Source organism: Zophobas morio, unplaced genomic scaffold, assembly GCF_036711695.1.
Source record: "Zophobas morio isolate AGI-343-1 ecotype UQ-CSIRO unplaced genomic scaffold, CSIRO_AGI_Zmor_V1 ptg000046l, whole genome shotgun sequence".
Classification (NCBI taxonomy): Eukaryota; Metazoa; Arthropoda; class Insecta; order Coleoptera; family Tenebrionidae; genus Zophobas; species Zophobas morio.
In genome coordinates, this window is record NW_026972151.1 from 3,594,900 (window position 1) to 3,619,669 (window position 24,770).

At 36.6% G+C, this 24,770-nt stretch overlaps 2 protein-coding genes across 2 annotated transcripts in view; one reads left to right on the forward strand and one right to left on the reverse strand.

Annotated features, from left to right (window-relative positions):
- The window catches only part of LOC135142395 (TWiK family of potassium channels protein 7-like), a 555,364-nt gene that overhangs the window by 375,671 nt on the left and 154,923 nt on the right, over positions 1-24,770 (reverse strand). The gene's annotated exons all lie outside the window — the stretch shown is intronic.
- Positions 119-5,437, forward strand: LOC135142130 (uncharacterized). Its single transcript, XM_064073796.1, has 2 exons — positions 119-1,616; positions 5,265-5,437. Exons 1-2 carry the CDS (start codon positions 119-121, stop codon positions 5,435-5,437), a joined length of 1,671 nt encoding a protein of 556 aa, XP_063929866.1.

Below are 24,770 nucleotides of genomic sequence, written 5' to 3' on the forward strand. Positions count from 1 at the left end.
ATAGCGCCATTATGGGTAAACGCCGACGTACTAAAACGTCCTCGTCGAGTTCGTCATCAGAGTCTGACTCATCCGACACGTTCAAACGTGAACGCCGAATAAACGAAACCAAAAAAAGATGCCTAAGCATCCGATTGTTTCCACTAGTACGCCGATCGTAACCGACACTATAATTTCGACAATGTCAAATGAACGCATACGTCAACTGGAAGAAACAGTAAGAAATTTGACAAGTTGTCTAGCTTCAACTTCCAGTGAAACGCAGGTGCATACGGTACCGCAGAGACCAATTTCATATAAGACCGCAGCGGATTGTATTCCGTTATTTGATCCTGCAGATCGCAAGATAACAGCAGCTAGATGGGTTGCAAAAATCGAGCAATTAGCGGAAATTAATAATTGGGACGAACGAATCATTGTTCAACACATGCATAATCGTCTCGATGGAGTTGCACGAAATTGGTATAATGACCTTGTGGACTACAACCATACGTGGGCAGAGTGGAAAGATCTTTTTATGAAGACTTTCCCCGAACACAATGATTTTGCTCATTTATTAAAAACGATGATCGAGCGGAAGAAACAGCCTGATGAATCGTGGGCAGTATATTATTTCGATAAAGTCGGATTGATACCAGCATGCGAGATATCGGAGAAAAACGCAGTGGCATGTATTATAGGTGGCATAGACGATGTTGTGGTGCGAACTGGTGCCAAAGCAGGGAGATACGGCACTCCTGAAGCACTATACGCAGAGTTCTTTACGACGTTAACCGAAAAAGATTCCTACAGGAAATACGAACCTAAAATAAAGAGTCGCTTGGGTGAAAGACGTTTTCCCAACCATTTTAGCCGAACAAATGAACATGTCCATCCAAAAGGGAAGGCATCAAACGAACGCGAAGGACATTCTGATAAAAGAGACATGAAACATAAGAAATGTTTCAACTGCGGTGAGGCAGGACATTTTTCGAGCAAGTGTCCTAAACCCAAGAAGGAATGCACGAATTGCAAACTTTTGGGACATTTAGCATCAGAATGTCGTAAACGTACGACAACGTTGGTAACTGATACTTCCGAAAAGGGAACAAAACCGCATGGTAGCAATACGTGTTACTATGTTGATTGTGAGATCAATGGAAAAACATTCTGTGGTTACATAGACACAGGAAGTTCTATGGTGATAATCAAACATAGTGTTGTTAAAGATTTGGGGTTGACTATGAACCCTTGTTCGTACCTTATAAGGGGGTACTGCAATGGCAATACTTCGGCCATTGGAAAAGTCTGGATAGATCTTAAAGTGGATCTAGTCCATGATAAAGTAGAAACTGTCGTGGTTCATGATGAGGTGCAAACGGTACCCATCTTGGTTGGCCAGACATTTATAAACGGCAAAAATCGAACTTTAGTAGTTCAAGATGATGACGTGAGACTCATTAGTAAGGAACTTTCGAACATAAACCTAGATGCTGTACCACCGAAAAAGATGACGTTGTATTGTCAAGAAACAACTGTTATTCCACCACACAGCATTGGATTTGTACGGGTCCAGTGTGACGATGACACCAACTGTGGAGCTGCTTTTGTGGAAGATCAACCACGGCTTTTACCAAGTAAGGAACATTTTATAAATACTTGTATCACATCATTACACGTCGGGGTAATTTCAATAACTAACGTATCTGAAAATCCTATAGAATATCGAGCGTCGACAGTGGTTGCTCGGGGACAAGTCTGTTGTCACGAGGAGTCACTAGTCGAGCCAGAATGTATTGTATTACGAACGGAAATGTTAAAACCATTTGTTTTATCTGAAATAAGTGACCAGATAAACGTTGATTTGACAGCAGACCAAAAGCAGAAGCTATTAGACCTTTTAAATGAATATCGCGGTTGTTTTGCCATTGAGACAAGTCAGCTTGGGAAAGGCTCAGGCGTAGAGTTAGAAATTAATTTGGCAGACGACAAACCAGTGTCGTTTACGCCATATAAATTATCTTTTGCTGAACGATCACAGGTAAGAGATATTGTGAAAGATCTGCTCGATAATGGCATTATACGTGACAGTCACTCTCCTTATGCAAGCCGAATCTTATTAGTGAAAAAGAAAACGGGCGAGATGAGGATGTATGTCGATTACAGGCCACTGAACGCAAAAACAATAAAAGATACGTATCCCTTGCCAAGAACCGATGAACATTTAGATCAACTAGCGGGTTGCGAGTTTTTCACGAATTTAGACCTGGCGTCCGGGTATCACCAAATTCCGGTAGCTGAGAAATCGATAGCAAAAACAGCATTTATCACACCAGACGGGCATTATGAGTATCTGAAGATGCCATTTGGGTTAGTAAATGCTCCGTCAGTTTTCCAGAGAATGATAAATCACGTGCTAGGACCATTGAGATTTACAAAAGCTTTTGCCTACATGGATTATATATTGGTACCATCATTAAGTTTTGAAGAAGGTGTGGATACATTGAGAAATGTTTTCAAAGTACTCAAAACGGCCGGATTAACGCTAAGATTATCAAAATGCTACTTTTTCAAACGAAAAATTGACTATCTGGGTCATGAAATTAGCAAAAGTGGTAGTCGACCCGGTTCAAGGAAGATTAAGGCAGTCGAAGAATTTCCAATTCCAACGAATGTCCATCAAGTTCGGCAGTTTGTTGGTTTAGCGAGTTACTTCCGCAAGTACATTAAAGAATTTGCAAATATTGTGAGACCCCTGACGCAATTGACAAAAAAGAATGCAGTATTTGAATGGGGTAAAAGTCAGCAAAGTGCATTTGATGAGTTAAAGCAACGATTAATAACACGACCAATCTTAGCACTGTATAATCCTAGTGACGAAACCGAAGTACACACTGATGCTTCTAAAATGGGTTTAGGTGGCATTTTAATGCAAAGACAATCTAATAACGAAATGCATCCGGTCCTGTATTTCAGTAGACAAACTACAAAAGAGGAACAACGATATCATTCTTATGAGTTGGAAACATTAGCAGCAGTGAGTTCTCTGAAACAGTTTCGGAATTACCTCATTGGGTTGAAGTTTACAGTAATCACTGACTGTAATGCCTTAAGAACTGCTATGACGAAAAAAGACCTTTTACCACGCATTGGTCGCTGGTGGTTGGCACTCCAAGAATATGATTTTACCGTAAAGTTTAGACCAGGTGCGAAAATGGCACACGTAGATGCTCTCAGCAGAAATGCTATAGTAAACGAAGAAATAAACGTCCTGAACGTGGACATAACTTCAGACGACTGGATACTTGCAATTCAATTACAAGACAGTAGATGTAGGTATATAAACGATGTGCTTAGACGGAGGCCTGTTGATAAAGAGGAAGAACAAATTCACGACGAGTACCAACTGCAAGATAATAGGATTTATAAGAAAACGAATGAAGGGTTGAGATGGCTTGTACCTAAACATTCTCGAAGGCAAATAGTATCTCAAAATCATGATGAGAAAGGCCATTTTGGTGACAACAAAACGTTTGAGGCTGTAAGTAGCTTATATTGGTTCCCATCTATGCGCCGTTATATAAAACGATATATAAGAGGGTGCTTGAATTGTACATATAATAAAGTGCCGCATGGTCAGCAGCCTGGATTTTTGAATCCTATTGATAAGGGTAAACGACCCATGGAAACATTACATATCGATCATCTTGGTCCATTTGTGAGTACTAGAAGAAAGAATTCATACTTGATAGTAGGCATAGATGCATTTACAAAATTTCTGTTTATGAAAGCTGTACAAAGTACGAAAGTTGGTCCTGCTACCAATTTCTTGAACGAAATCATCGAAACTTTTGGTGTTCCAAGTAGAATAATCTGCGATAGAGGCGCAGCATTTACAAGCAAACGATTCGTTGAATATACAAAAGGATTAGGAATCAAAACAATATATAATGCAACAGCAACACCACGGACAAACGGCCAAGTAGAAAGATATAATCAAACGATTCTTAATTCAATCTCTGCATCCATGACAGACGAAGAAAAATGGGACAAAACGGTTCCCAAGGTAAGATTTGCCATTAATAATACAATAAATGCGACTACAGGCAAAAGTGCCTATGAACTGTTTTTTGGTTATCGACCAAGAGGGGTTGGTGAAGCTTTTCTGTAAAATGAGATAGACACGAACGACAATTCCAGAGATTTAGATGACATACGAAAAGAGGCAGCCATAAAAACGATAAATGAGCAGGAGAAACAAAAACAAAGGTTTGACAAAAGTAGAAGGAGACCTAGAGAATATGCAATAGGAGAACAAGTATTGATTCGATCTCCAGCTTTAACAAATGATGGTAAGAGTCGCAAATGTATGCCAAAATATAGAGGGCCATTTGTTGTAACTAAGAAGTTACCTAATGACCGATATTGCATTGAAGACATGCCAGGGTTTTGTAGGTCCCAAAAGCCATACAAAGGTGTATGTGCAATAGACAAGATGAAGTTGTTCAGTGTGGAACAACTTAGCGACAGTACATCTTCCATGAGTGAAGAGTGCTAAATACAAGGTAAACGGCCTTGATGAAACGAAATACAAGGTAAACGGCCTTGATGAAACGAAATACAAGGTAAACGGCCTTGGTAAGACGAAATACAAGGTAAACGGCCTTGGTGAGACGAAATACAAGGTAAACGGCCTTGGTGAAACGAAATACAAGGTAAACGGCCTTGGTGAAACGAAATACAAGGTAAACGGCCTTGATGAAACGAAATACAAGGTAAACGGCCTTGGTAAGACGAAATACAAGGTAAACGGCCTTGGTGAGACGAAATACAAGGTAAACGGCCTTGGTGAAACGAAATACAAGGTAAACGGCCTTGGTGAGACGAAATACAAGGTAAACGGCCTTGGTGAAACGAAATACAAGGTAAACGGCCTTGGTGAGACGAAATACAAGGTAAACGGCCTTGGTGAGACGAAATACAAGGTAAACGGCCTTGGTGAAACGAAATACAAGGTAAACGGCCTTGGTGAGACGAAATATAAGGTAAACGGCCTTGGTGAAACGAAATACAAGGTAAACGGTCTTGGTGAAAGGAAACACAAGGTAAACGGCCTTGGTGGAATGAAATGCATGGTAAACGGCCATGGTATTTCTGTAATGGGTTTGTATGAAAAAAAACGAAACGAAAGGGCCCAGATGTCCTTGAGTTTTGAGTGGAAATATTGCATTAGATGTAATGTATAATTTGAGTAGGTATTGTAAGTAATGTAAGTGCTGTTCTAGTTCAATACCATTCACTATGGTCTGCGAGGACGCAGACTAAGGGTAGCATGGCCGACTGTGACGAACCACTGCGCATGTCCCCTAAAATGATGCAAGACGGCTCGCGAGGAGACGGATACGGCAGAAGAGATGCAACAGGAATGCAAGCGAGTGCATGGTTTTACGAATTATAATTGTCTTTTAAAATATATATTCAAATAAACTTAACAAAATGTTTTTTGGTATATTATGTTTATCAAATACAAAATATAAAACGAAAAATAAACAAGAGAACGACGATGAAACACGAACGAACGTTAGAAAAACCCGTCATAAAATGTTATTGTTACAGATTTACAGAAATGTTTATGGAAAAGTTAAAATAAGGATGAGGATGGTGGATTAATAGGAAATAGAAGGAAAATCAAATATGTGGGCCAAATACTTTAAACAGCTTTTAATGTAGAGGATGAAGACGACTACGGCTCGGAAGGGACAAATATAGAACCAGAAACAATTGTCGATGACAGAAATGCAATAGAAGGACCATCTGAAGAAGAAATTATGAACACCATAAAAAATAGAAGTCCAAGAAAAAGTTGAATTGTAGCTGAATTTTTGAAAGAAGGAGAACTACTGAGGCAAAAAATTGCACTATATTAGTAGGACAGATTTGAAAATAAGAAATGATGCCTAACTCCTAGAAAAGGCAACTATCCACCCCGTTTACAAGAAGAAAAAAAAGAACAACTACGAAAACTCTAGAGGTAGTAGATGTGACATATCAAACGCTTATTCTACTGTTATAGGAGAGACTAAATTTATTAGCAAAATGATATAATAAAAGTGTCAAGGAGGTTTCAAGAAAGACTGTAGACTGTAGACCAGATATCTACTTTAAAGCAAATTCAAAGTATTAGCTACTTACTGCAAAATTTGAGACTATATATACTATACTGTTTCTTGATTATAAATAAACAAGCGCACAACCCTATAGACAGAATAAAAAATGGTTGAAGGTTATTTCTACAGAACTTCCCCCGCCATTGAAGTATAACCGACAGATCCCGCTTCTTTAAAAAATTTTAAAATTTAATTTTGCGATTTTCGATTTATTTAAAGCAGATAACTAACGGGAAAAATGTCTGTCAGCACTAATAACTAGCTTAAGTTCAAGTGTTTATGTATATACGTCGACAGAATATCATGTATAAATTAATTTGATTGGAATGAGTTGGTCTCTTCAAAAAGGACGGCTAAAGTCATTAATTAAACCACACTGGAACAGAATGTTCTGAAAAATATAATTCTTAATTTATCATTTCCAATTTTATAAAAAAAATATGATGACGTCATCAATATAGGTAATACTAGCCATAGCACAAAAGAACAAAAAGAAACCCCAAAGTTTAGCGTCGAACGTGCGACCTCAGGTCGGCGTTCTTTCAAATGACTAACAGCTCCACGAAGCTTTATATCCCGTGTTAGTAGTAAAATGGTATTATATTTTTCAAATGTTTTTGCGAAAATTTGCACGTTTAGGGAAAAACTCAAAGCGGATTCGTACACCACAAGTATAGGAATGACTTTTAAATTATTTTAAAATAGAATTGTTTGAGATGACAAAATAGAATTCTTTGAGATGACAAATTGTTGGTGGGGATGTTTAGTGAAATTTTGCCAAAATTTGACAACAATCGGTCCAATAGTTTCGAGACTACGTGTCTAATAACAATCGACACAGACTCTAGACAGACAGACAGACACAGTCGGAAACGGTAAATCACTTTTTTCGTACTCTAGGGGTCATGAAACGTTGAAAAAACATAAAACCGTTGATGGTAGACTATCCAAACCTTTATATAAGTAAGAACAGAACTTTAATAGAGTACTTTCTAATGTTGTTTTGGAAGCTATTTTGAGGGAAGGTGGAATACAAGCTTAAGCAGTTATCTTTTACAACAAACATCAAATAATAGCATATGCAGATGATGTTACATTAATAGCAAGAACAAAAGCGGAACTGGTGAATTTATTTAAAAGAATGCAGAGTGATTCAAAGGAATACGGTCTTATGATTAACGAAAACAAGACGAAAGATTGAAGTATGAAAACAGTTGGCAGCATAATAAACAGGAATATAGAAATAAAGACAGAAAAAGAAAAAAAAAACAATGTATTTCAGAGTGTAGAACAATTCGAATTTCGAATACCTAAGAGTAACGGTAACAGTGAAGAATGAAGAAGATGCATAAAAGAAGATAGATAAAAGATTAACTAAAGGGAGTAGAACGTTAGAAAATTTACAAAATAGGATGAAGTCGAACTTAATATCAAAAAAAGCCAAGCTAGGAACAGTAATAAGACCAAGGCTGTTAAACTCACTTGACATACACCTAGTAAAACTTTTATGACTTAAGCGGCTTAAGCCAAACCACCCTTATAGGACAAACTGGCTATTGTATAACTTAACTCAGTTGACATATACCTAGTAAAACTTTACAGCTCCATTATGCTAAAATGTATAGTAATAATCCTTGCGGTTCGGGTCCATAAAGCTTACAATAGCCAGTTTGACTTATAAGGGTGGTTTGGCTTAAGCCGTTTAAGTCAAAAGTTTTACTAGGTGAAGTTATGTGAAGTGCGTTTAGCTTAAAAAATCACAATACTTATCAACTTTAAATATAGAAATCAACAAAAAATAGAGTAAGAAGCAGTAATAAAATATAGTGTCCTAAATATTTTTAAAAAACTGAAATATCGACACTTGAAAATCGTAATAATGAAAACATTTTTTATAATACCCTGTATAAGAAAATTTAATCTCATTTACATCACATCAAAGGGCGTACATTTCTTTATCTTTATAGAAAATGTTGTAAGATAGATTTTTAAAATAACCCAAATGTGACTTTTTTACAAAGAATTTCAAAAAAATTGGAATAATGCGGCAGTAGGAATTTCCAAAATAAACTGGGGTTGTAACGCCTAAGAAAAGCTCAGTCAAAATGTGAAAAATATATAGTGTTTCATAAAAAAAACAACTTGTGTGTTAAACCTTAAGGTCATTTTAGTGAATTTACGGTAGATTTTATTTCAAAAATACAAGACAACTAGTTGGAACCTGCTTACAAAATTAGAAAAAAAGTGACCTGTTCTGCTCTAATAAAATCGAGAATATGCTCAAAATCGTACTACTGTTAAATCTGATTGTGTCGACCATAGTGATAAAATTCACATTAAAATAAGTCACGGACATTCTTGAGGTGTTTACTCTATTTTCAAAAAAAAAAAAAATGCTGAATTTATAAACTTTATAATTTTGGTTTAAAATTGATCATGTTTGAAGCTTTATTTTATCCGTTCGATTTGCTGTCTTTTATACTGCGGTCTCTCTTGGGTCGGGGTCTCGGGATACAACACCGACCGAACGTTCTTCGACCGATAGGATAATTTATTACTCCCGACATCTTTTCGGTGACAAATTTAAACTTTGCATACTTCAGTGTAGTTAGTGAACTCGTTGTGACTACTGAAATATATAAAGAGTAAATTTCGAAATGCAACGAAAGTCGAAGATTCCACTTTCAAAGCTACGCACAAAATGTATTTGCTTATCCTCGCCAAAAAATGGATGGCGTCATCTCAAAATTACCAAATAAACCCTATCATAAATGTGCAGAATATGATGAATTTATATAAGTAGCTCAACCTGTATACACAAGCTTTGGTAAAAAGAATACCATATATTCTACTAAAATTAAAAACAAAAAATTTAATGGGATATTTCTACAAAACCTCCTTTGCCATTGACGTACAGTCCTTTGAAAAAAATATACACCTCATTTGATAATAATATATCCCAATCAACCGGGGTGTAGCGTTCATGAGATTTGATCAATAAAAAAATATAGTAACAGTGTAAGAAACAAAACACCCTATGTCAAATTCGGAGGTGCGCAGTTTTCGAGGCGAATAATTTACGCGATAAGCTAATGAAGAATTTCGTAGGAAGTCTGCTAATGCTAGTCAAAAGTTTGCTATACAACCTTTTGCAAAAAATTAGATGCCTAAAATCTTAAGACGAATTCATAAACAGGTATCGGACCATGTTTTTTTATTACTTAAACCCTACTTACTACGAAAAAATTGGAGGGGATGTCATTACATTATCGGTAGGATACTGATTTGCGTTTTACCATTTACGCGATAGTCCTAACATACATATAAAATTTGGCAACAATTAGTACAGTAGTTTCGGAGAATTTCTGTTTAATGAAATCTGGATAGACGGCAGACAAACAGACAGACAGATACAAACGGAAACGAGACACCTATTTGTTCGTATTCCAGCGGTCATGAAACGTCGAGAATACGTGAAAGTGCCAGTCGCCCAATGGACCCGATTACATTAGCTTACGCTCGGGAAGTAGAAATAAAAGTTTTACATGAAAACAAGAAAAAGAACAAGTAATTTTAAAAGCTGCTTATGGTCATACTGAAATCGTAAACAAAATAAAATGGTTTTCAGTGGAGATCACGTACGAATAAGTACACATCGAAATATTCTTGACAACCGCTCAAGTGACTTTTTTTCCAATAAGGAAAATACAGTTTGAAAATCCTACAACACATTCATTAAATGATGAAATAGTGAAAATATAGTAGGTAGTTTCCATCTATCAAAGGGAACTGCAGAAAGTCAAACAACCGGATGCATATCTCGGAAAATGCTTTGAAATGAAAGTAGTAACAAACTTTATGTGAAATGGATGGGATTCAAGAACTCGTACAATAGCTGGAGTGGTAAAAGTGTAGCATAATTTAATTACATTTCTGGGGATGTGTCAAAGTAGTCGAAGATACAACGACTTGTGTTTGATGTAGACGATTCTCATGTATCTAAATTCATAGTAAGGAAACTTACAATTTTCAGTGTAAATACTCATAACCATTCATCAAACCTTCAAGCCAACAAACTCCTTGAGAGTGGGTGAAACACATTTTCAATAAATACTGTGAAATATGTGTGAAAAGGAATGTTAGAGAAAAGTATTTTAAAATAATTTGCTATGAAATGATCAATATGGGGTGAACAATATTGATTTCATTCGTCTCATCCTTGAAAGAGTAGGCATATGTTTTCACCTTTAAATGCTATAGACAAATGTCGCACTTTTTATGAATTGATCGTACTACGAGCAGATACAAATTTAAATAAATGAAACTGTAATTTTTCCCTAATTTATTAATGCTTACACGTAAAAAGTCTTTTGCGGCCTTGATGAGTAGTTATTGTTATCAATTCAGCTTTACCAATGACACTTTTATGATTGGGGCGTACTTCCGCAATAGTCAGAAAGTGGAAGGAGTTTGTCAATTTTTTGTTCAGGATACTTGGAATGAAATTCGTGAACAATCTCCCAATAATCTTGTGGACTATGCACATTTCTCCAATGTGCTGAAACATTATGTAACTCAGTTTCGAAAAAGCGGAAGTTTAGAAAAAAACTCCAGAAAACATTGAGAATGTAACCCTAGTTATAGAAGAGGTCCCTTCAACACTTTTGACACAGCAACGCATTTTGCATTAAATTGGCCGCCCAAATAAGCGTAAATCGTCCAAATTAAATCATATTAAGCTGAAAAACTATTTATTTGCACAAAAATTTGCTGCAGTAAATGCAAAGCTACATAATGCGAAAAACAACCAACAAGTTAAGCCCGTGCTTTCATGTCTCTAATTCCATATTCCATATCTGAAAATATGTTTAAATCAACGAATTCATTTACACTGCACCGAACTAAACTCACTGAGCATATAATACAAAAGCAATTATTTTTCAAAGCTGGAATTATTTCACTAATCAACGGATTCGCTTCTGTTGTGGAAGTTGAAACGATTCACAACACTGATTAAACTTGTTTATTGTCGTTTTACAACGAGCAAGTTGTCAGTAGTTGCTTGTGCAGCTGTCGTACTTAGCTTCAAGTCAAACACTGAAACTCTAATAACAGCAAAACCTCTATTAGCAGCATACAAAATTAAATCTCAAACGACTTCTTGCAAGCCAGCGGCAAGCTACAAGTTTTTTGTAGAATCCAATTAATTTTCCGTACTTGCTCACAAATGCAGCAAGAATAAAAATAGCGGCTTGTTTCAAGACCTGAACAAAAAGAACGAAGTTAGTTCCTCGCGGTAAATAAATTCCACCTCGCGTCGAGTCAATATTTCAAGTTTTAATCGTCTCTTTCTTCTTCTGGCTGATTTACAAACCGTGAGCAATAACAGCTTATTTTCATCCTTGTAGAACGTTGTAAACAATTCTAGTCTCTTTCTTTGTTTGCAATCGAAAACTAGACTGAAGGAAAATAGCTCTTTACGACAATAAAGTTGAAAATAGCAGATCATTAAAAACATCTCCCGCTGGACATTCCGCGTCGCATGACGTCATCAGTTTTTTGAGCGAATGGATAAACAAGTTTAGTTTGGCGCATTCTCCGAGGCTGTAACAAACGCATTCTCCGACCTGTGGAGCGCAAAAAACATGAAACGAGACATTCCTCGAATTCGCCTTATTATAACACTTCCCTTAACTCTCGCTTGCAAGTAAAAACTCGCAATAAATTTCATTAAAACACGTCCGAACGGATACGGCATCTGCCAGTGACGATTTTAAGGAGCTCACCGAACATAATAAAAGGAAAATCTATCAATAACGATTTATATGTCAGAGAAAGGACCCGAAAGTCTCCCCTTTTTCGTATTTGCGTTCGTCAAACGGGAGAAAGTCGTAAATGGAAGGGTGTATTTCGTCAAGGAATCGATGAGAGGGTGATTTATAGTCATACGACACCTAGGTTTGTGATTTGCATACGTCTTCGATTTAATTGACGATGGCGGTTGCGAGCGCTGGTTATCGTATCTTCTAATTAGACTGGAAACTTGTGCAATCGGGTTATTAGAGAGAGGACTGTTCTAGAATTACATTTTCGAAAGGTAGCGTCGAAGTCTTAATGGTGCGGAGGATGCTGCTGGAGTTCTGGTTGGACGAAAGTTGAGGTCGCAGGAAAGTCGAGCGCATAAAGTTAGTTTATGAAGTTTTAAACAAATTAAAATGTGGCGGGCTGGCGGAAGTCGTGGAAGTAGAGAAAATTGAAAGTGCTTCTAGGTAAAAAAGGTAACAATGGAGACATAGAATCTAAATGGAAATAGTAAATATACACAATCACCGGCACGAAAAACAGGCTACCTAATATTTTTCTGAGTACGGTGCTTCAATATAATACCAGAATATACTCTATATGTTGTTTCATGAAGATTGAATTTAATACAAAACGTAAGAACTGATCACCAAGACACCACCTGGTGGACAGAGATCTCTGAACAACTAATTTTACACTTAAGAGATTTAGATTTTACTTGCGACCAAATTTCCGCCGTTTTAACTATTTCGTGTTTATCTTAACAGTGTATCAACATGTTTTCTCATGTGCAAATGCATTAATATGCGCATATTTGAACAAAACTTTGTGCATACAAATTGGTTCCTATAGTAATAATAAATTTATACATAAAGTAAGCAAGAATGAAAAATTTGTGTGTATAGCTTGAGGTTTTGAATGTTTTTCTGCAATTATCGTTACCCCACTCATTGGTCAGATTTAAGGGTTTGTGTTTTCCGTCATCTGCACATCAAGGAACTCCCACTTCCTCCTCACCCACAATCACTTCCCATCGTCCCTCCAGCAACAAATCCCGCTGGTTCGTGTCCATCAATTCCCAAAATTAAAATCAGGATCAATTACCGCATACTGTTGACAGCCGCTTAACGCGTCCCTAAGACAAGATCCCAGAAAAGGTTCAATTACGTAATCGCGTGATTAATTAGCTGTCATCGAGCTCTGTGCCGTTCCGCAGACATGATTGACAGTATTAAGCCCCTCTTTCGCCCTCCCGCCCCTCAAAAATTCGGCTTCGGAACGAGACAGACGCTCCCGCTGCTTTGTCGGTCGGTATTGAGATGAAAAACTCTTTTTTCTTCCACTCGCTCTCCTTTTTCCCGTTCTACTTTCCGCTCTAATCCTATTTTGCTGATGCGCTTTTTAATGAAGAGCAACTTTCGAACTGGCTTGGGGGGGTGGAACTGTTGGGCTTTGTTCAGCCGCCGCCGCCGCTTTCGCCGGCTCGACGGGCTCTATAGATGTTTTAAAAATGTTCGCACTGTTATTAGTGAAAAAATACTTGTTGTCGGCAGAGAGATTAGAGTTTGTTGGGAAATGTTCTTGTAGCGGGGACAAGCAGTGGGGACAATACGATCATGCGACAGGTTACACATTCGACCAGACTACAATGCATCCAACGTCCAGCAGTGCATAAATTAATAACAAGTAGCGCATCATCGGGTACAATGCTATAGACGTGGAAAGTTGAAGCACAACGGTATTATACGAGACAACAATGGTCACAAGCGCTGGTCGAAAAGCAAATTCGATCCAGATTACTGCAAATCGATATACCTTCGGAAATGCCTAACCAGAAGGAATTTAGTGCTTAAACTTTATTTAACGTGTTATAGAATTTCACAAAGAATTCGAGAGGTCAGCTTTTTTTAATGATTCTCAAGATTTACAGAATTTGGAAGTTTCTATATACAGAGCTATTTCGAAACATCTACAATAATTGTAACCACGGCATCACGTACCGTAGTAAGGTCGAAATATTAAAAAATCAACAAAGTACTAGGTGGAAAAATGTTCGAGTAAAATCGATGTGAACACTGTCAGTTTCAATTAAAAGTAAAAGCTGGTTTTCGTTCGTTCATTCACGTATTCATTCATCGGTAAAGGTCAAAACGAAAGATTATTATAAATTATATATAAAATATGGTGGTCCTGAGAAGGACCGAATTTTGGTAATGCTTTATGATGAACGACTTTTTCCACATTGTTTATTAGAAGAAAAATAAAAGCCACTTAGAATGCTACTACCTTTTTCCAATAAGTGTTGAAAATGTTGTCTTTGAGTAGCAATACTGCTTCAGCACGTAGCAATTTGTTCGCACGGATATCTAAAAAAACTCCGGGAGATTCACTAAATGTAGCCAGCTCAATGTTAAAGCTCTTCGATAGTTTCTGGACACTGTTGATTTCCATACACCAACTGTTTCATCCAACCCTGCAGACAAAACTCACACGGATTGAGATCGGGTAAACAAGGACGCCAAGCCACTGGGCCGGTCTTACGGACCCACTGGTTAGGAAAATGGTTATTTAACCATTCACTTACTGGCCTAGCAAAATGTAGTGGTACCCTATCATGCGAGTACCGGATGTGAACTCGTTCGTCTAGAGGCACTTTCAAATCTAGCTGCTCTTTCAACGCATTGTTTAAAAATACGAGGTACTATCCCGCGTTTAGTTTGTTTTGTAAAAAACATAAGGTCCAACTAAGCGGTCATCTGCGATACCGACCCACACATTTATGAAAAACCGTCGTTGAAATCGTACTTCTTGACGAGCGTGTGGATTTTCATCGGACCCACTGTGAGTATTGAGGCTGTTGAAAACAGCACTGTGAATAAATCCTGCTTCATCGGTAAGCAGAATGCAATTTAAAATGTGAGGGCGTTCACGATTTTGCTGTAACAACCATTCGTAGTAATTTAACCGACTTGGAAAATCATTGGGCTCCAAATCTTGCACCTTTTGAACGTGGTATGGATGTAGTCCTTGTTCTTTTAATGTACGATGCACTATAAATTGTGAAACTCCAATTTCAGCTGCAAGTCGGCGTGTGCTGATGTCGGGCTCTTCTTCAACGCGTTCTAAAATTTGTTCTTCATTTTGCAGTATTCTATCGGTCCCATCACTGCCACGATTGTGAGTTTGAGGCTTAAAGCTATCATGATCTCGGAGATACTGTACCACTGAAAATGTTTGTGCATACGGAATTGCGCCGTTTGATCCACAATTCGCGGACCAACCTAGCGTTTCCATCAGGCACACCATAAAGCATTACCATGTCGATACACTCTGAATTGGAAAAATTCCCGTGACCTTAACCGAAGAGACGCCGGCAACCAAGTGATACATGACTGGCTCTTATCGTGTATTTATACGTTGTTTATTAGTGCGCCGCTTTTTTCGTTCTTAATCCTAGTCGTTCTGTACCATTCCCTGAGTAGTAATTATTATTCGAGTAGGTCAAGAAACATTACCAGTGGCGTGTATAAGGATTTACATTTAATTTCAAATAATTTTTCCTAGACATTTCTACCACTTAGGAGCGTGAACTTTACACAGTTAACAAATCTTATTGGGAGCTATTCCCCATTTTTTATTGCACACATTTCGCAACCACCTGTAGCTTTCAAAATAAGAAATGATAAGGAAAGTAACTAATTTAGTTTTAACGTTTCTAACAAATATCAATTAAAATTGTTAACAGTGAACTGTGGCGATTCAGCTAAATTGGAAAAATTGTAACCACAAGAAGATATAATTGTCAAATGTAGGAAACCATTACGTAATTCGTCAAACTGTAACCTACTTTTGAGGCGTAAGTGTCTTTCAGTTTCCCCTATAATTGTTTTGTCTTTTTTTAAAGGAGTTTTTCCTTTTTCATTTGCGAGTGTATCCGCAAAACACAAGGAAATTATTAGACCCTTGGGACAGTCTAACAAGTCGCACAATTTGGACCATCGCTGGTAATTCGCAAAAGCACTTATTTCGCATAATACGACACAATGTTTGAATTAGAATCAAGAGAGAATGCTTTTAGAGAACAAAAAGAAAAGTCATCGTACAAGTTCAATGAAATATAACCTCAAAGCATTTAACCAAGTTTCCTTTCGACAGTTGCATTGAAGCTATTCATGTCTGTTAAACACTCGATACTATTTAATATATTCCTATAACTCAGCTTATACCACATTGCTTTTCAATTTGAGAAATATAGTGGTTTCTGTCCATAATTTGTTCGGAAATTGTAACAGGTTTGTATTCAAATTGACGAATCTAAGGTGTCCACGTTGTAGGGGAGAAGATAAAAACTTTAAGGAGGGGGGGAAGGTTGGTTTGATAACATTTATTTATTTCCAGGAGAATTATCAGAGAAATTTAAGACTTTAAAGTTTTACACTAAGCATACATGACAATTAAAATTTTTCTCCACAAAGGGGGTTAGAACGGAAACTATACACCGTGATTTTTTAAATTTCGGCTCTAGTTACTCATGGTGCTTGCGTCAGTAGTGAATATGTTACGTACAATTAATATTTGTATGTATTTTTTTAGTTGTTAACCTGAAAATAATTATTTCTAATGGAACTAGAAAAGTAGTAAGTGACCGACGCATAATGCTATGTAAAATTTTCTGTCTTACATTGAACGAACTGCAGAATTACAGTGGCGATTTTTACGGATGGACTTCGCCTTTTAAGTTTCGTGAATACGAGGAAAATGCTGCCAATAAAAACATTAGATACGTGCTGAATAGACAAAATAAAAAGATTAGTGATTTGATTCTGTTCAGTTAAAATAAAGGTCCATTTTAAATCTCACATATTAACATAACCTAATGAATTTCGTATAGTATCACATTTAGAGTTAGGCAAATAGCTAAACTTTAAACTAAATATATTTCGATGAAGAAGTTGATGACTTTCAAGAAGTGGAGCTCACAAATGATTAGTGAACGTACAAGAACTTTGATAATGTCATTAAATTTGTGAAAAGTAGCACAAAATCTTAAAACATATAAGAGCGACCCATCTCAGATTCTTTCCAAAGATGTCACAAAAATATGAAGTTATTCTTACATAACCTTACAATGCTTTTGTTCTTGACCGACAGTTCCACCTATGACAGGTTTAAAAAGTTCTAGGTTCTAGGGAGAGAGTGGGAACACTTAAATTAATTCTGATTTCATTTGAATGTCGACACTAGCAGTGCGGCGGCTCAGGGTTATTTCCAGAGATTGAAATTAAAATATAAGCTTTACAATTTATAAAAATTCGTCTAAAGAGTTTAGACAGTACTTCCCTCGCTGTCGGAAACGTGAAGACTGCATGCCTATTATGTTTTTTTTCGCAGTAGATTTCAAAGCATGGTAGTTCCTGACTAAACCAATAAAATAAATTTACGCATTAATTTTTTTTGAGTCACCCGGTATATGCAAATTCAAAAAATATTAATGGAATGATAAATCACAAGAAGAGACTCATCACATTTTGTATATTCTAGATACGATTTATTCGGCAAACTTTTGAGCTGACGTCATCAGTTTTTTGGAGAAGATAACCAAATATATTTTGACTAAAAATTTATTATGCTCTTTATAACCTTAAAAGATCTGCAAGATTTCAAAACATTCGGTTCTGTAGTTCCTGACTAAATCAATAAAATGCATTTACGCATTCATTATTTTTTTTTGGTCACCCTGTATATGCAAATCGAAAAAAAATGAATGGAATGATAAATCACACGAAGAGACTCACCATATTTTGTACATTTTAGATAGGATTTATTCAGCAAAATTTTGTGGTGACGTCATAATTTTTTAGGGGCGACGACCAAATACATTTTAAGCAAAAATTTACCATGCTTATGATAATTTTAAAACATCTTCAAGATTTCAAAGCATTCGGAATTGTAGTTCCTGAATAAATCAGTAAAATAAATTTACGCATTCATTAATTTTTTTGAGTCACCCTGTATATGCAAATCCAAAACATATGGATTGAGTGATATTTCACAAGTATAGACTCATCATATTTTGTACATTTTAGATAGGATTTATTCGGCAAACTTTTGAGATGACGTCATCAAGTTTTTGGAGGGGATAACCAAATAAAATAATGCTCTTTATAGCCTTAAAACATCTGCAACATTTCAAAACATTCGGGTTAGCAGATTTAAAATTAAATTGCAAAATGTTGTTTTATAATTTTGATTCTTTTTCCAAAAATCTGGACTCAATCCGGAGTCGTAAACTACATGTGTAGGACTATGTTATTTTATACAATTTAAAACCAATTTACTATGAACAATTTTGAAGTGACGTCATCGCATTAGTAGTGGGGATGATTAGACAAATCTTGGTTAGCGTTTTACCATCTACATGATATTCCTAATATAAGTACAAAATTTTATAACAATCGGTCCAGTACTTTCGGAGATTATCTGTCTAATAAAAATCCGGGACGGCAGACAGACGGACAGACGGAGGGACAGACGGACAGACGGACGGACAGACGGACAGACGGACAGACAGACGGAAATGGGAGACCTATTTCTTCGTCTTCTAGGGGTCATAAAAGATCGAGAAAACGTAAAAGTAGAGGGTCGGCCGACGGACTCGATTACAATACTTCCTTTGCTTACGCTCGGGAAGTAAAAATGGGTAACATACTAATAACTTAAGCTAGTTACCACAAATTGATACTTTAAAAACGATACTCGTTACATGATTCACTGCAAACTACTGTTTATTCCAAGGGGAAATTCTAATTTTTGGTGGTACTTTTTGCAATAAATTCAGTTTTATCTAATTCAGGTACGGGACATCAGCATAACGTCATGGGACATAACCATGAAAAACCTGAAAAAGAAAGCAATCTCAAAGTATTAGAGTGGGGGATTGCTCATCGGAAAAACGAAGGAATTGTCAGGAATGAGAGGAGCACCACAAGGGTCGCTGTGGATATATATATATACTTAGAGAATTTGTGCACAAAAATGCACTAAGAATTGGTTTTGCCGACAACTTAGCCTCCCGAGTGGCAGGGGAGCATAAGACACGGGTAACATACTAATTGGTTCCCATTCCGAGCCGGGTAAAGCAGACAGAAAATACCTACAGATGATCCCCTCACCCCAGGAGATAATGTAACCTTCGGCATTATAAAATCTACCGTCTCTTGACCATCGGAACCAATTTACGTACACCCATTATTCAACCGAGGGTCAAAAATTGACCCCGGAAAACAATTCGTATGTACCCAAGTAGAGCAAAAATACGCGCCGAAATTCTGGACGTGCAGGCACTCATGGGACAAAAAGGCCTCGAACTGGGCAGACAAGACGGACATCGTTATTTTCAATGGTAAAAGAAAAGTCAGAAATTTAAAAGGGAAGGTGGGCAAAGTGAAAATAGAGTCGATAGAGAACCTTAATGATAATAGATTGATGCTCAAAAGCGTACGTGTTTCCACATCAAAAAGACTACTACTATTCGATCTGGGTGGAGGTGTTACAATATTAACGGTACAAAGATATAGGAGCACTGGCGAAGGTACAAAATACGACGACCATCTGGGTCACCTGTTCGCATAGACCCTATCTAGTCATCAGACCCGATAACTATATAAGCAGCCTACGATCAATATGTACAGCGAAACCCAGTAGTGGAGGAACTGATAAGCGATAACTCGATACCATAAATGTCGAACTAACATTGATGAAAATATCTAGAGACAGCAATCAATGTCCTCAATGCCTTCCACCTAAAAGTGAAATTTTTCTTTTGTTGTTCGAATCATTCAAAGAAACTGATATCCAACTTTGAAGCTATATTTGGTGTGGTCTCCTTGGTGATCTTAATCCAGTCGGTCGAACATTCTCTACATTTGCGAGTCAATCATTCATCATCCATCCTACAGTGTTTGTTCCATCCTTTAATTTTGTTTTCATTACCTTAACAATGTCAGGTTGAGGTTCACACTCAAAGCAAAAACAAAAAATCTAATATTCCCTCCCTTGACACGAGTAAATGTAAGAAAGCTAAAAACGGTACACCATTACAATGAATTGGTACTCTATGATCTAGGAGAAGGTGAAGCAACAGGATTACTAAACGAACCATTAAATTCACACAACCTGACGCAATGGTAAATAATCTTATAAGAGAAAGTGTAAAAAAATTGTTAAACGAAACGGAACACAACAAAATGTAGGAAGAGGGAAGATTGAAGAAGTATGAAAACGAACGCCAAGCCTTATGGATGGATTCCCTTATTCTCTTACTGCACTAGAAATCCTAAAATCCTACAAGCAAATTGTCAGGCTTGTTATAGTGTGATGTGTGACATAGGGGTATGTATGAGAGAGAATGATATAAAGGTGGCGTTGTTGCTGGAACCGTATGCAAGAGAGGGCCGGGTTGTTGGTGTGCCTGATGATATGAGAGTGTATATGTCCGCTGATGATTGTGGAGCTGCAGTGTTGATAGATGATAGAGGTATGGATGCTGTAGAAATAAGCGTGGAAGGTCAAATTTTGGGAGTATGTGTTAATATAGACTGTGAGTTGGGCAGCATGTGTGTGGTGTCTGTGCATTGTCCATTTGGGTATGAGATTGGACCGTATTTGGAATGGATCAGGAAGGTGTTAGGTCAATGCGAGGGAAAGACGATGAAGGACGCCAATGCCGTCTCTCCCCTGTGGTATAGTAAGTATGTGAGTACAGGTCGTGAGAGTGAGAGGAGGGATCGGGAATTGGAAGAATTAATTGGGGAATTGGACTTGGAGGTTTTGAGCAGACCATCTGATCTGTTCACTTTTAGCGGGCCAATGGGAGAATCGGACATAGACGTCACGGTAGTGAATGGTGGCTGGTTGGAGAGGTTTGTGTGTGACACGTGGGAGGTTAAGGAAGACTGCAGTGTGAGTGACCACAATTGTATATTGATCGGTGTGGAAAGTGTACGAGGGAAGTTCAATCAGAAAATAAAAAAGAGGAGAGGGTGGTTCATGGGAAACGTCAATTGGGAGATGTTCAAATCAGAAAGCTACTGTTGTTCGAAGGAGCCAAGTGTAATGTTAGCACTTTACTTGTGTGGCCTACAATTACGTTTTTAAATTCACTGTAAGGTCAAACACCTACATCAAGTTCTGGATATATAAAATATTATCAGCTACTGTTTTTGCGGTAAATAGGTAAGGTGGGGTCACGTTGCTGTGAATGCGGAAAGAATGTGAAATCATTTGGTTGTGATGCATGTAAAAAACTCTTTTGTAAAGACTGTGGTGACCTATCCGAAACCGAAATTAGAGCTTTAGATTTAAAGAATCGTAAGATGCGTTTTTTTTGCCAACGATGTGGAGATGCGATGGCCCTTATTCCTCAGTTAAGCGAGCTAATTAAAAATTTACAACAACAAGTAGAACAATTAACAATGAAATACGATCAGTTAAATAAAAACATATTTAATGAAGATGCTGTAACTAATGAACTACAAGATCGTTTGAATAGGGCTAAAAATGTTATTGTGTATAACGTTCCGTGAGAATTCAACAGGATAGTACGGCTATTTCTAAAATTATTACGGAAGATTTGGGATTTTCAGTTAATGCAAAGAAAGTAATTAGACTTGGTAAAGTTGTGGATAGTTCAAAACCTAGGCCAATAAAAATAGTTTGTAAAGATGCGGATGATGCCTTGGACCTATTAAGAAATAGAGGTAAATGTCTAAATAATATTAAGTTAAACAACGATCTAACACCGATGCAACTTGAGAAACTTAAAACATTAAGAAATCAACTTGAGGAAAGAAAATCAAAGGGTGAAAAAAATCTAACATTGAAATACATAAAAGGCGTACCAACCATCACTACTTTAACTAATAATGCTTCACAAAAAAACTAAGTTATCCCGTGGACTCAAATTTAATGAATATTTACTTTCATAATGTTGGTGGTTTAAGAACCAAATTAAATATTCTTCATAAAAGTGTTAGTGATGAACATTATGATGTAATAATATTTATTGAAACTTGGCTTAACAATGATTTTATGGATTATGAATTAGGATTACGGAATTACTCTATTTTTAGAGTTGATCGGAACAATGACTTTGTAAATAAATCTAGAGGCGGTGGGGTGCTTATAGCAGTTCATCGAAGACTTCAGGGAAGTAAAATATTAAGCGTGAATGAAGCATTTGAAGCTCTGTATATTTCAATAAAACTGAACAAATCGGAAGACATTATTTTGGGAGCAACATACATTCCGCCGAATGAAAATTTTTCAGTTTACGAGAGGTACTGTGAAATTACTAAAAATATTCTAGATAACCGGAGTGAATCATTGTTCATTATTTGCGGCGATTATAACTTACCTAATACCAAATGGAATATTATGGACAATACTATGGTGATTGAGGGGAATACCGATCCTAAAGCTCTGATTATTGCAAATTGTTTTGCTTACTTAAATATGTTTCAAGTCAATCAGTTGCCCAATGAATTCAACAATTTTTTAGATCTTATTTTTACCAATATTATGGACCTACAACCCACTTATGCCCATAAGCCTTTATTAAATGAATCAGTTTTTCACTCCAGTTATGAATTTGAGGTTACTTGTAACTTGGATCAGCGACATTTAGAATATGAAGAGGTATATTATAATTTTAAAAATGCTGATTATCAAGAAATTAACTATCGATTGTGCCAAATCAATTGGAAGGAAATTTTCTTAGACAAAGATATTAACCAGGCTGTTCTCACATTCTATGATTTAATTTGTGACGTAATCTATAATTTAGTACCTAAAAAAAAATTTCGAACATCTCAATTTCCAAAGTGGTTTTCTAGCGAACTAAAAAAATTAACCCGTTTAAAGAAAAAGCTCCATTTACAATATAAAATAACTGGTGACAACAGGGATTACATGGAGTTTTCTAGAATTAGAGCTTTATGTAAAAACAAATCAAATGAATGTTATCAGAAATATATCGCGCAAGTTGAGGACGAAATACACTCCGACCCTTCTAAATCTTTTTGGGAGTTCTGGAAGAATCAAAACAAGAATCTGGGATATCCAAGTCGCATGAAATTTGATGGTGAAGAAGCCGTTGGGCCAGAATCAATAGCTAATTTATTTGCTCAGTTCTTTCAAGGGGTGTATAGTGACCCTTCAGACAATATAAATTTTAACAAAATAGGTGTTTCAGGTGAAGTCTCCTTTGCTTTTCATAGGTTTACCGAAGAAGAAGTATTTAACAGTATTTTAAGTTTAAAAAATTCGGTCAGTAGTGGTCCTGATCTAATTCCGTCGGACTTTCTAATTCCATGTGTTTTTAGCATAACCAAACCGATAACTTATTTATTCAATTTATCTCTGCATTCTGGAAAATTTCCCGAGCTATGGAAAAACAGTTACCTTATTCCAATACACAAATCTGGGCATAAAGAATTGATTTCAAACTACAGAGGTATTTGTATACAATCGGTTTTGCCTAAGCTTTTTGATCATTTAATTTCCACACAATTAAAAATGGCAACTAAGCACATAATAAGTGATGTTCAACACGGATTTTGTCAAGGTCGTTCCACCACCACAAATTTGCTTTTGTACCAAAATTTTTTAATTCATTCTTTGGAAAAGGGTAAACAAGTTGACTCAATGTATGGGGACTTGGCGAAAGCCTTTGATAGGGTTAACCGCAAAATCTTAGTACACAAACTAAGAGCTATGAAATTTGATGAGATGTTTGTCCAGTGGATTGAAAGTTTCATATCAAATAGGTCTCAAGTTGTTAGAATTGGAAGCTCGTCTTCAAACACCATTTCGGTGAAATCAGGTGTCCCTCAAGGAACCCATTGTGGGCCCTTATTATTTAATCTCTTCATTAACGACATTTACCTTTCGGCATATTTTTCAAAAATACTCTTATTTGCAGACGACTTAAAATTATTTCGAGAGATATCGTCAGCTCTGGATTGTGCCCTTTTTCAAAATGATTTGAATCGAATATATAATTGGTGTGTATGGAATGATACGAAAGTTAACACAGAGAAATGTTTTAAAATATCTTTTTATCGAATAACAGCTTACAGTGATTTTTGTTATCGAATTAATAAAACTTCTGTAAAGGCAGTGTCGGAGATACGCGACTTAGGGGTAATTTTTGATAAAAAACTGAGCTTTGTTCCACATATACATTATGTTCTGAGTAAATCATCAAAAATGTTAGGTTTAATTAATAGATCGTTATATCGTCTTTCCGTTGATGCTCATAAGCTTGTCTACTGTGCCTTGGTAAGGTCTGTTCTAGAATACGCCAGTGTGATTTGGTCACCCACGTATTTGGTGCATATTAGGTCGCTGGAGAAAATCCAAAATTCTTTTCTTCGAACATGTGCGTGGAAAATGGGTTACAGTAAAGATAGTTACACTTACTCCCAGATGAGAAATCTGCTCTCTTTAGATTCGCTTGAGACTAGAACACTAAAATCGGATTTAATATTTCTCTTCAAATTATTTAATGGTTATTTATCTTCCAGTGATTTGTTATATGTTTTTGGTTTAAATTGTCCTAAAAAAAGTCTTAGAAGTAATCCACTTTTCTTTACTCCATTACATCGAACAAATTATGGATTCTCATCGACCGTTGCTCGTCTAACGCGTGAAGCAAATTCTCACGAAGTGGAACTGTTCGGGGTATCTTTCAGACAATTCAAACTTTCATTGCGGGATATACAGTATTGATTTTTACCATTATTTACATTGTGTTTCTGTTAA

Excerpts from the sequence above, each read along its gene's own strand:
- LOC135142130 (XM_064073796.1), top strand. The coding sequence starts at position 119 with ATGCCTAAGCATCCGATTGTTTCCACTAGTACGCCGATCGTAACCGAC. Across the intron at positions 1,617-5,264 it reads TCAACCACGGCTTTTACCAA|TTCAATACCATTCACTATGG; the intron begins GTAAGGAACATT and ends GTGCTGTTCTAG.